The sequence below is a fragment of the Impatiens glandulifera genome, chromosome 3 (assembly GCF_907164915.1).
Source record: "Impatiens glandulifera chromosome 3, dImpGla2.1, whole genome shotgun sequence".
Classification (NCBI taxonomy): Eukaryota; Viridiplantae; Streptophyta; class Magnoliopsida; order Ericales; family Balsaminaceae; genus Impatiens; species Impatiens glandulifera.
Genome location: NC_061864.1, coordinates 42,737,719 through 42,751,247, shown reverse-complemented (window position 1 = coordinate 42,751,247; position 13,529 = coordinate 42,737,719). Strand labels below are relative to the sequence as shown.

The window sequence follows — 13,529 nt, the reverse complement described above, 5'->3', positions numbered from 1 at the left end:
TTCAATTTATTTTATTTTTTGTCTCTCTCTCTCCTACCCACGTGGCAAGGCCACGTAAGATTCGTGGCCTTGATTTCGCTAACATTTTGTTGAGTTTATCAAACAAAATTTAATTAAGAAATAGAGAGTAGGAGAGTGAAAAATAGATTATACACCTGTGTGTTGTCGTGAATTAATGTGGTGTTTGTTAACTGTAAGTATTATATATATATATATATATATATATATTTATTTATTTATTGGGAGAGAGAAACCTTGATTGATTGTGGAGAGAGAGTATAGTGCACCTCTAAATAGTTGAAAAAGATCGGACGAGTCTTTGATAAAGAATGACAAATACAAATCTTTAAAGAAAATTAATGTTCAAAATTAATGTTCAGGTTTGACAACATACGAATGTTGAAGACAATTTTATAACGATGCTTTGTTCATTGTTTGATTTTATGGTTTAATCGGCTAAAAATAAAATAAGATCGCTTATTATTTACCAGAGTTAAATGTGTCATTTTCTTTAATTAAATTATTGATTGATTTGTTAATTTAGAAGAATAGATTAAACCTATTGAAAATGGGTGAGAAGGTAAAACTTAAATATTTTAATTTGTTCTTAAATGATATGTATGAACTTAAAGGTTAACGATAACTTATATAGTTGTATATGTTACCATTTATGAAAAAAATTGTCATAATTTAGTAGATGTGTTTCATAATTTTATACTATTCTTCTATTCTTTATTTGTATTGAAAGAATTTAGAGAATAAATTTTATACTATTTCTTTATATTATTTAACAAATTGAGAGAATTCCTTATTGTTATTGGGCAAGGGATTTGATTTAAATGCATTAAGCACAAAATGTGGCTTACACATTCTTTTAAACATGTATGCCTATTCTTACCATTGTATCTTTGGGTTAGCTTTGAATGAGTTGATATTTATGGATAGTGTACACTTAATATATGGTTTAACTAAACATAAAAGAAAAATATATAGGTGATAGATCTTGCACTTAAGGTTGGGCCGAAAAGGCCCATGCGCCCAAGGTTGGGCCGAATTAGGCTCACGCGTATATTGAGAATGAAAACCCTAATATTGCCTATAAATTTATGTGTTTTCTTATGTTAATGACAATCACTCACGTTGGTTGTATGCCTATAAGGTGTTGCCTCCTCTAGCACTCATTTGAATAAGTCTGAACCACAAGTTATTATTGTCGTTCCAGAGGTTTCACATGTATACAGTTAGATGTATCATGGTTTTGATGATAGGTTTAAGATGTGACATGTTCATGAATTTCTTGAACACATTATCGCTTCTTAAAAATCTATCGAAACTTAAGAGTGTATATTCAAGACTATATCAAAGGATAGAAGGTATAAAATATTGTGTGTTCTTGTATTAACGTTTTAACATCGATTATGAAAAATAAAAGTTCAATGATTTTGAAATTTTGATTTTCCAATATTTTTCAGGGCACTCGATATCTCCAATATACCATCTACCTATTCTTAGCTTGGAGATCTGCTTCAAGGATTCAAATCTTCCCCCAAATCCAAACCTGGACCAGCTGAAATGGAGTTGCAACAACTCTGTTTAAACTGTTGAACACAACTATCTCCAATGATTCAAAGGAAAAACACAACTAACTCCAATGATTATGTGTACAAAGATGATTGTGAGCAACAATTTTGATGAGTCTTGAGTTTTTAGGTTATACTATTATGGATTTTGTGATTTATTAATTATATATATATATATATATAGATTATATGTGTTTATATTATTTTATAAAATTAATGATTAAATATATTACTTTTTATTTTCTTTATCATCTTTATTTATCTTTTCATTATATATATATATAATTAAAATAATAGAGTAAATAAAAAATTATATTAATAAGAGAAAATTTCATTATATATTTATATATATATATATATATATATAATTAAAATAATATAATAAATAAAATATTATATTAATAAGAAAATATATATATATATATTAATTAGAAAATATAATTTATTTTATCTTTTAAAAAATTCAATTATTATATTTACATAGATTAATTAGGAAAAGAAATAATATAAATTTTGAGAGAGAGAAATACTTGATTGATTGTGGATTGAACATATAACCCACCTCCAAATTATTTTGTTAATATATATATATATTAGGGATTATATCTTGTTTTATAAAATTAATAATTAAAGTGATTATTTTTTATTTTCTTTCTCATTTATATTTATTTTTTCAATATATATTTATATATATATATATATATAATTAAAATAATAGATAAATAAAAATATATATTAATAAGAGATAAAATTAATGATTAAAGAGATTATCTTTTATTTTCTTTCTCATCTTTATTTATCTTTTCAATATATATTTATATATTTATATATATATATATATATATATATATAATTAAAATAATAGAGTAAATAAAAAGTTATATTAATAAGAGATAAATATATAAATATATATATATATATAATATAATTTATTTTATCTTTTAAAAATTCACTTATTATATTTATATAAATTAATTAAGAAAAAAATTATATATATATATATATATAAAATTATGCTTGATTTTTAAAGTGTTCGAATTGTCGGGTCGAGAATTATGTGAGAGTAAATGGATACTTGAGTCGGGTTTTAGGTTGAACCGTATTTATATAGATTAATTAGGAAAGAGAATCTAAATATATATATATATATAATAATAATGCTTAATTTTTAAAGTGTTCGGATTGTCGGGTCGAGAACTATGTGAGAATAAATGGATACTTGAGTCGGGTTTTAGGTTGAACCGCAATAAACTTAAAACAGTTAAAAATAAAATAAAAAATGCTATATGTATGTTTCGAAGTTATAACCTAACAAAAACAAGTACAACTTTTTAACCAACTATGTTAACAACATTTTATATTTTAAATTCAACACTAAATTTGATAAACACAGGACATTTTAACAATATAAGTTAAATTTTTTAAACTAACTAATATATATATATATATATATATAATGATGCTTAATTTTTAAAGTGTCTGAATTGGCGGGTCGAGAGTTGTGATTAATTTGGATATATATATGTGAGAGTAAATGGATACTTGGGTCGAATTGTGGGTTGAACCGCCTATAAACTTAAAACGGTTAAAAATAACAAACCCTTTAACCAATTGTGATTTGGATCGATGTGGTTTGCCGAGGGATAATAGGCCGTTATCAATTGAAAGTGGTTAAAAATATGAATTAAATATTTGATTGACCAAATGGTAATGTCACAATGTTAAATATTAAATAAAATGTGGAATGAGTGCGTTTTATTTTTCATCATTAATTTTATATTGGTAATAAATATTAAATACAAAATATATATACATACACAAAATAATAAAATTATTTCAACAATCTCAAGTGGTTTAGCGGTTAAAGTGTTTACATTTTATGTTTGAGACCAAGGTTCGAATCCCAAAATATGCAAATTTAGATTTTCAAGAATGCATTATTGACTATAATATACAAATGATACGAGACATCTGAAAGTGTGAGGTCGAAATTAGTGGTTGGTTTGGCGAGCATTTGAAAGTGTGAGGTCATGAGATAGAGGTCGGGTGGTGGGTGTTTTGTCGAGTGTGAGATCAGAACTATTGGTTAGTTTGGTAAGAATTTGAAAGTGTGAGGTCACGAGATGGAAGTCGGATGATGGGTGGTTTATCAAGTGTGAGGTTAGAATTAGTGGTTGGTTTGATGAGCCTTTGAAAGTCTGTGGTCACGAGATGGAGATCGGGTGGTGGGTGGTTTGTCGAGTGTGAGTTCAGGAATTAGTTGTTGGTTTGGCGAACATTTGAAAGTGTGAGGTCACGAGATAGAAGTCGGGTGGTGGATGATTTGTCGAGTGTGAAGTCGGAATTATTGGGTGGTTTGTCGAGTATGAGTTCAGGGAATTAGTTGTTGGTTTAGCGAGCATTTGAAAGTGTGAGGTCACGAGATGGAAGTCGGGTGGTGGGTGGTTTGTCGAGTGTAAGGTCGGAACTAGTGAGTTGGTTTAACGAGCATTTGAAAGTGTGATGTCACGAGATAAAAGTCGGGTGGTGGGTGATTTGTCGAGTGTGAGGTCGGAATTAAGATTGGTCGTTGAGTTTGACGAGAGATAAAAGATGGATCATCAATTGATATCGACTAAGATTGATGGGTGCTTACCCGAGGGGATAAAAAAAGATATATGAAAAAGTGTGAGTCACAAAATGATGATCAATTGAGGGGTTAAATGGGATGCCGAGGGATAAAATATATGTTAACATTAAGTTTAAGATTAAACTTAATTTTTATAAATTAAAACCAATTTTAAATTAATTAAATTGGAATAATCTTAATTTTATCTAAAATATTTATAAATAAATAATATTTTAAATATATATATTATCCGTGCAAATGCATGGAATTTAGGCTAGTTAATATAATCAAAATAATTTGAATTTGCACTGCGTGCTTTCCTCAATTAATCAAGGTTTCTCTCTTCCAAACATGATATCAATTCTTTTTCCTAACTAATTTATATAAATTTAATAAATAAGTTTTTTTTAAATAAAATAAAATATAAGATATAATTTATTTTATCTTTTAAAAAACACTCATTTATTAAATTTATATAGTTATATAGATTAATTAGGAAAGAGAATTAATATAAATTTTGAGAGGAAAAATCTTGATTGATTGTGGAGAGAGTAGTATATATATATATATATATATATATATATATATATATATATATATATATATATATATATATATATATATATATATATATATATATATATATATATATATATATATATATATATATATATATATATATATAAACAATATTTAAAAATCATAATCAATTACTTAATTCTTTTGTACAATTTGTAGGTGAGCTATACCTGCTGTTGTCTTGGCTGCTTGTATACTAAAATATATTACAAATTATAAAGGATATAAATTGTATAGGTTAGTATTAGTAAGTTATATAGTGTTGTATAAATTATAAAAAAATGGTATAAATTGTATGTGATTTATAATGTTGTGTTTAGTATATACTATAAGATGTATAAATATGAATTTAAAATAATTATTATCATTATTTATATTATTTGTATTAAAAATAATATTATTTATTATTATAAATTATTGTATTGTTATTATTTAATAATTAATATAAATTTTAATTAATATATAAAAAATTAATTATAATATAAACTTTAAGTTATATTTATTTAATTTGAATATTATTAATAAATTTAATAAAATAAACTTAAAATAAAATTAATATATAAAATAAACAATATTATTTATTATAAGTAAATATATAAAATTATAATTAATAAAATTATCTTTATAAAAATAAATACTTTTTTAATTAAAATATTAAATTATTTAAAAATATATATATTAAAAATAATTATGTATAATAATAATATTAAAATTAAATAAAATATTTATATATAATAATAAGTTATATATAATATTAATAAAAGATATAATGATAAATTAAAAATTAAGTTATATAAAAAAAATGTCGTCTGTTACAATTTCATACTAAATATGATATATAAATTATATAAAGGTATAAATTTATATCAATAATAAAATCCTAACAAACACTATATAAAAATATTATTAGTATAGTTTATACTATATCAATAATGTTATACCCCTTATTATCCGTACCAACATTACCTAAGATTACGATTCAGAAAATTATCAATATTTTTATAATAAAATATCTTACCTACTCTATGATATGCTACCGATATAATATTATCTTATATGATATCTATATAAATTTTTATAAAATTTCAATATTTCTATATATATCAAAATGATATATACCGAAATAATAGTTATAAGTTATATATTGAAATAATTAAATATTGAAATAATTTGTTTTATTTGAAACAAATAAATTTTTTCGAGTAAAAATACTATAATATTGATACCGATACTGTACCGAAATCTCGATATACCACAAATATTTGGTAGGATCGATACGTTACATATATCATAACAAGATTTTAGTATACTAAGATTCAGTATGGTATTATTATAACTTTTTTATATCAAAAATTTCGATACACTATACTGTATAAATACAAAATTTTGTTTTATGGTAATTCATATCGCCATACTTGTATTAATTTGCTTATCTTTTTTGTAATGGGACAAATTTAATTCATAAAAATATTATATATATATATATATATATATATATATATATATATATAAGCCCAGTCAACTCTTGTGCAAGGGCAGATATTGGTAAGCTCAATAGTCCCTTGACGAGGGCAGTCCTATCTAGAGCCAGCCCTGAGATTTGGATTGCCCTGAGATTTGGGCTGTCTCAGTCAGTCTCGGGTAGAAAAAATTTTGTTGTTGCCCTAAGTTTAATTTAAAAAATAGATTAAAAAATAGTTTTTGATGAGATTTAAACTCATGAGCAACTAAAGAAAAAATTTTGTTGTTGCCCTAAGTTTAATTTAAAAAATAGATTAAAAAATAGTTTTTGATGAGATTTAAACTCATGAGCAACTAAAAAGTTTACATATGTATTGATCTAAGTCTAAATTACAACTAAAAAAATAAGTTTTGTAGCTTAGACTTGAGCTACCACCTTTATGTTTAAAATTATAACAAATTTAATAAAATATCTTATTAATTTTAATAATTGGACTGCCCCTAGTCCAAGGCTGGCCGGGTTTACCCTATAGCCGGCCCTGGTCCTATCCTAGACAGCTCATTTGAAGATTAAAAAAAATTGTTTATTTTAACTATTTTTAGTGTTTTTATTTTTACTTTTAAATTATTTTTTAAAAAATTATTATTAATCCACTATTAAGCTTAGGACGTAAATCAGCAATGTAAGAAAACATATGATTTTTTTTTTGTTTGGGGATGGGGGCAACCCAAAGGCCAGGGTCGGCGGTCTTACTAACTGAACAAACTAAGTTACCAAAACCTGTTTTAAGAAAATCTATAGAGAACTGAAGAGTACTTTATTATTATATGAATGAAGAAGGGTGCTTAATTATTATATGATTTGTCAAGACTATTCAAAGATTTATTTTCTGCTTAGTGGATAAGTTACAAACAAACAATATCCAAAATCAATTATTTCATTCAAATAAACAACCACTATCCACAATCAATTAACTTTATACAATTTCTAAATCATTCAATTATATTTCCACAACTGGGTTATTCACTTATAAGTCATCAAATTATATATCATAATTGTTACAACCACTATCCAAAATCAGACTTCATAGTCACTAACACTATAAAGTTAAACCTGCAAGTATATGTAAAATTCAAAAGATTTGAATAAGTATAATAAAAAATATACAAAATACTTTATATATGCATCCACCCTTTCAAGACTATTAGTTAATTTTGCTCCCTTTCAAATGCATTATGCATGGCTTCTTTGAAAATTTCAAATTATTCCTTGTAATCATGTCAACCATAATAATATTATTTATTAAGAATATTATTTATTCTATCACAGCTAGAAAGGGGAAATTTGAGGAAATGACCCTCAGATGGGCCTAATTATGGATGGTGCGGGCCCATAATTTTAATAGCGCTGGTGACCCATTTTTTTTCTGATAAAAATATCCCTATTGCGTCACGTATCCTCAGGTTGCGTGACGCAATTTTTTATTTTTTTATTTTTCAAAAAATTTTAATTATGAAATTTTTTGGACAAAAATGCCCCAGTTGCGTCACGCAACCCCCGTTGCGTTACGCAATCGCGTCACGCAACCCCAGGTGCGTCACGCAACCGCGAGACGAAAAAAAAAATTGAAAAAAAAAATCGGTTGCGTCACGCAACTGGAGTTGCGTTACGCAAAGGTATAATTGTCATTAAAAAAAAGGGTCACCAGCGCTATTAAAACCGGTTGCGTCACGCAACTGTGATTTTTTTACCCTCTAAGTTAAGAGAGTTTTCCACACGAATATTTATAATCAAGTGTGACCGAAATCAAAAAGTTTGTCACAGCCGAAGTCGCGTCCATCCAATGGACGCTGGAAATGCAGCATCCAACACTCAGGGAGAGCCACGTAGCCCCCGTTGTAGCGGAAGGAAGCACGCCTAAGTCATAGCAGAACAGCTAACGCTCCCGTTAGCTCAGTGTAAATGATTATTAATATTTTATAATTCATGTGTAAAATTATAAATAAAAAATAGAATTTAAATGTATAAATTATTTATATAACAAAATTTATTAAAGTGAAAATATATGTTAATTGTATTTGATTAAGGTAAAATCACACCACTTATAATCATATAAAATTTTAAAATTTTAAATTATAAAGTTACCCTAATTTGAATGTGTACCATAATTTAACTAGCTAGTTTCATATATACTCATAAATCCTTAAATTATAGTCAAATCAACTGACATAAAAAATAGAATTAATAATATAAAAAATAGAATTAATTATTTGAAAGTTGTAACTTTATGTGTGAATAAATAGAATTAATAATATAAAAAATTGGACGTATCAATAGAGAACTAACTAAAAATCCTATTAATACCTGTCAGCAGCATATTTGAAACAAAATATATGCTGCAAATTTCCCATTACTGTATACTTTCGTATCTATCTAAATCAATGGCTTCTTCTAGATAAATATTACTCTTTTGGATTATTTTTCTCTGTAAATCTTGCAATTGTGTTTTAGTGATGATCAGCTATTCTAATTCGGGCTTCACATTTGGGATCGAATGGGAAGAGAATAACTGATCACGACACAATGAAATATCGACTTTGGCAACCTCCATTGCGTTGCAGACCCATTGGGGTACATCGCCTTTAGGAAACTATAAGACAAAAATTTACCATAACATAAAATCAAGGTTTTTTGACAATCCAGCATAAGTAAAGAATAGTGAAAAGGGCATCATTTAAACATACCATTTTCTGCAAGAACTGACATACAAACCTGCAAGGGAGTAGTAATGATCAATACTCAATAGCATGAAAATAGCTTTTTGACAACTGTGATCTCCCAGTCATCACTTCTCAGTTTCAATAAGGCATTCTTAGTGGGAACAAGTAAAAAACACCAAAAAAAACAAATATCGAGAAAAAAATAGAAGAAAATTTTCAGACATACTCTGGAAATCTTCCATCAACAATGGAGGAGTGAAGATCCCTGCTGAGCTGCAATTTCGAACCAGTTTCAGTTAATAACACAAATTTGAAGGAATCAAGGAAAACAAGTAGTAAGTTATGAACCTTCAACATGTAATGCAAGTTATGGTAGGACAAAAGCTGAGAACCCATAGCATCTTTCGTCACCAGGCAATGGATGTATGCTCTGGAGTATGTTTTGCAAACCTGTGTAAAAATAACTTGATGGCTACTCTGAATATTTTCATTTTGTTTACTTAAGAGAGCGTATTGAAAATAAAAGTGTGGTATAATGATATAGCCATACCATGCACTTGCAAGTAGGATCGATTGGCCGAGTATCGTTTGCCATTGCTTGGTTCTTTAGCTTTAAGACTCCCTGTATTGTAGAACAACGTATATGAGCTAAACTTATAATATTAGCAGGATCATAATCATCTTCTAATGGAGCCACTACAATCAAAGGAGAATTGAGATCATGTGCACCATACCTCAGGTACAAGAGCTGTGCCAAAACGAGCTGTTCTAGTGGGATAGACACAGTCATACATATCAGCCCCCAACGCACTGCAAACAACAATATCCAAGGGATAACCAACACCCTGTAAAATAAATTGTTTCAGTACTATTATAGAAGATGGTAGTGTAAGCAAGTGAAGATGACAAGAACCGGGGTAGAATATTATACTACCATAACATATCTAGGTTTATCATCTGGTAGAGCAGATGTACACTGAGCAACTACTCGCCAAAATGAATCTTTGTCTTCACCTCCTGCAAGACCGCCAATAGCATAGCTGAGACAAAAGTAAATTGAGTTAATTCAATACCTTGTAGTAGTTGTGAAGGTAAATTTTAGGGAAAGTTCTAGATCATTTTGCTTGCATCAAAAGCTCTATTTACTTACTCAACTTGAGGATGACTCTTAAAAAATATTTCATAATCCTTCTATCGTCATTTTTAGATCTTAATATGTATTTTAAAGAGAAGATAATTTAGCAAGTAACAAGATTAATGAGCTGCAGGAATTGTATAAAGATAATTTAAGAACTAACAAAGTTAACAAGGAACTCGCGACGAGAAGTAATTTGAGCTATTTTCAAAAATAGACAAAGCAAAACAAATATTTAATGCAAGTTTAGGAAGCTAAATGAACTTCTATCCTAAAATTTATGTGCAAGGGAATAAAATGCCAGTTGAATTCATCACATACCCGGGTAAATCACGCTCCACCAAACCTTTAAGACATATATCCCTGGCAAGAAGAAATTATTAGGACATAACTAAATGTAAAAGAGCCTCAAATAAGAAACAGTAGGTAAGTTCGAGGTTCTTCTCTAATTCACCTCAATACAGGATCTATGCCACCTTGTACAATACCAAACAAATTCTGCTCATGGGGTCTCTTATGAGCTGCAATCAGAAGAATTGTATGAAAAATAGAATATGAATTATCACAAAAACATGCATACATTTCAATTTCTTAACCCCCATGAGCTGTTGAATTAGACCTGAATAATATACCTGCTATACACCTGTCTATCCAGCGAAGGGTACGATACATAGCCTCTTCAATTCGTGGTCCAGTAATAGTAGTTTTAACAACATCATCAAGAGCCATAATGATGTCTGCACCAATTCTATTCTGCAAATATTATTACATCATAGAGTACATTAAACAAGACTGCAAATGAACATCTTATAAAACATGCGTACAGGCCTATGATCACCAAGGAGTATATACACACTTTAATAGACCACTTACTTGAATCTGAATAGATTCCTCTGGAGTTAAGAGCATTGGCTTCCCATCTACTGGTGACTGCATGAATAAACACAGATCAATTTTGGTTTAGACCAACGTAAGAGATGCAATTTCAGAAAGACAAACAAACAAAAGTAGGAGATTTTGTTGAAAAGATTGTTTAGTACTTGATATTGTTATTTCCTAATTTTATGGAATTCTTAATAACTAGGATTAGATGATTTATCTTGTAGACTGACATGTTGTCTACTTGATTAAAAATACATTGTTTTATTGTTGCATTAAAAAAAATGAGTTATGTTTGTCGTAAATGGAAAATGATGACAATTTAATGATGAATCCACTATTTAAAAATAGATTTTTTTGTCCGATCTATTTATAGAGTAAGAAATCGATAGGAATTCAAAGTTACCCTATTTGTTTCAACACTTACACTTTTCTTCAACTAAGAACGGGAAGGACAAAAGCGAATCGGTCTGCTAATTCCTGATCCTCAAATCAGTCCTTCCCATGGGTTATTTTTCAACGAAAACAAATAATAAGTAATTATAGGAGTGATATCTTGATAGAATTTGAAAAAGCAAGCGACAAATCAACTTCCTTCTTCATAACTAACCTTTCAGAAACCCCACTTCCACCTCCCTCAATAATGTGTTTCATAACTAACTAATTTGTTAGCGATGGATTTGAATTATTTCCCTGAATTTACAAAGAAACCCTTGAAGATGGTTTCTAGATATTGTGGAAACTATAAACTTATAGTTTTTGTTTAAACCAATTAAGGAACTTGTTTGATATAGATTTTTAATAATCCAATTTCTTGGAAAAAAGAAAAAGAGGTATGTAATGTAATTGAACAATAACTGGACAAAAATCATCGAAGATGTACATATGTAGCAAGAGTATTGAAGAAACAATAACTTGTCTAATAGAATCCAAATACATATATACCTAAGCTCACTTATTAATTGAAGATTACCTGAAATGTGACCCCCTTTTCAGTAATGTCGGCCAAATGCAGTAAAGAAACCTGAAAACATCAGCAAATCAAAATCAATCAATCAGTAAGAAGCCAACGATTATGATGAGGTTACTGAAACTAATCATCCCCACAAATCGCAAAAGGAAGAGTGCTTTGATTGATTGAATATGTGGAACTCTAATCATATCCACAATGTACTGCTATTTGACAATAATAAGAAACTAGAGATGCTTTGATTGATTATTCTGAGTGGAACTCTAAACACTACCATTTGAAAACCACCGGAGTCAGTAAGCATAGCCCTTGGCCAGTTCATGAATTTATGCAGACCACCCAATTCACTTATCAGCTCGGAAGTGGGTCGAAGAGCCAAGTGGTAAGTATTACCAAGTATGATTTGACAGCCAATCTCCTCAAGCTGGCTGGTCGTCAAACCTTTTATTGTTCCTACATAAAAAAAAAAACATTACCTTAAGGAACACCCAACAGAATAAATCGTATCGTAGATACAAAGATACAAATTCTAAAACTATTATGAATAGCAAAAGATTAAACTCATGACCATGATGACATGTTTCTGTGCTCTGAGCTATGAGTCAATATGAATAGCAAATCCTACAAAGCTATTACCTTGTGTACCCACAGGCATAAACAGAGGTGTCTGACTCACAAAATGGGGGAGAGTTAATTGAGCTGCACGAGCCCGGTTGAACCTCCCAAGAATCTGATCAAGCCAAGGGTAACATGTTAACAATGGCGGGTAAGTTCTCTTAAAAATCAAATTGAACTAAAATAACAGAAAGGAATCAAAATGGGGGAGAGTTAATTGAACTAAAATAACAGAAATTTAACTTTTTTAGTTATAAAATATATTTTTTTTATCTCATATTATAATATATTTCAACAAATTAATTAGAAAGATTGTTCATGTAATATTGGAGAAAACGAATAACAAAAGCTTCTCTGACAATAATTGGCTCAATTCAATGACAAAACCCGTCTAAATATTGATAGACAGAATTGATTCACCTCAAACCGAAGAGCCATTATTAATTTGTTTGTTATAGAACTGATTAACACCCACAACCGCACCTTCCTCTAGCTCCACTACCCTTTATTGTGTAGGCAAAAGAAAGAATATATATTATTGAAGATATATTATTGAACACATTATGCAGAGAGAATTTTATGAAGATAGTTAGGTTTATGAAGATAGTTAGGAATGAATGTGGAAGTCGGCTATCAAGAGTTAGGGTTTAAGAAGACTTCCCTACTAAATAAAGATAATAGAATAAGTAGTAGTCAAAGAGTTGAAATTACAGTCAAAACCATTGTACAACAACAGGCCCATATTACTTTCTCAAATTAATCACATTTTTATACATTTTTTCAAATTATTCACATTCTTCTCTCAAATTATATTATAAAATTTATTAAATTCACAAATTATTTCATTTTTAAAATAATATATATATATATATAATTAAAATTAAACCGACAAAATTAAATAATTAAAATAAAAAATAACTTGAATATAATACAGTAAAATTAAATATATTATATTAAATATTAAAATTAAATACATTAAAT

The 13,529-nt window shown here is 28.1% G+C and overlaps 1 protein-coding gene across 1 annotated transcript; it reads right to left on the bottom strand.

Annotated features, from left to right (window-relative positions):
- Positions 1-8,510: 8,510 nt before the first annotated feature.
- Positions 8,511-13,159, bottom strand: LOC124931009 (queuine tRNA-ribosyltransferase catalytic subunit 1-like). The gene is made up of 15 exons (XM_047471391.1): positions 12,969-13,159; positions 12,570-12,663; positions 12,208-12,386; positions 11,937-11,987; positions 10,958-11,014; positions 10,717-10,837; positions 10,539-10,605; positions 10,406-10,447; positions 9,884-9,989; positions 9,684-9,794; positions 9,500-9,571; positions 9,298-9,399; positions 9,176-9,222; positions 8,974-9,001; positions 8,511-8,879 (listed from the first exon to the last, which is right to left on the bottom strand). The coding sequence occupies exons 1-15, from the start codon at positions 12,984-12,986 to the stop codon at positions 8,751-8,753; spliced, it is 1,224 nt and encodes a 407-aa protein (XP_047327347.1). The 5' UTR covers positions 12,987-13,159; the 3' UTR covers positions 8,511-8,750.
- Between the last annotated feature and the right edge of the window lie 370 nt (positions 13,160-13,529).

Bases quoted from the DNA above. Each gene is read 5' to 3' on its own strand.
- LOC124931009 (XM_047471391.1), bottom strand. The intron at 11,988-12,207 runs GTAGTGTTTAGA...TGATGTTTTCAG, and splicing joins ACTCCGGTGGTTTTCAAATG to GTTTCTTTACTGCATTTGGC. The intron at 10,838-10,957 runs GTAAGTGGTCTA...TAATATTTGCAG, and splicing joins AGGAATCTATTCAGATTCAA to AATAGAATTGGTGCAGACAT.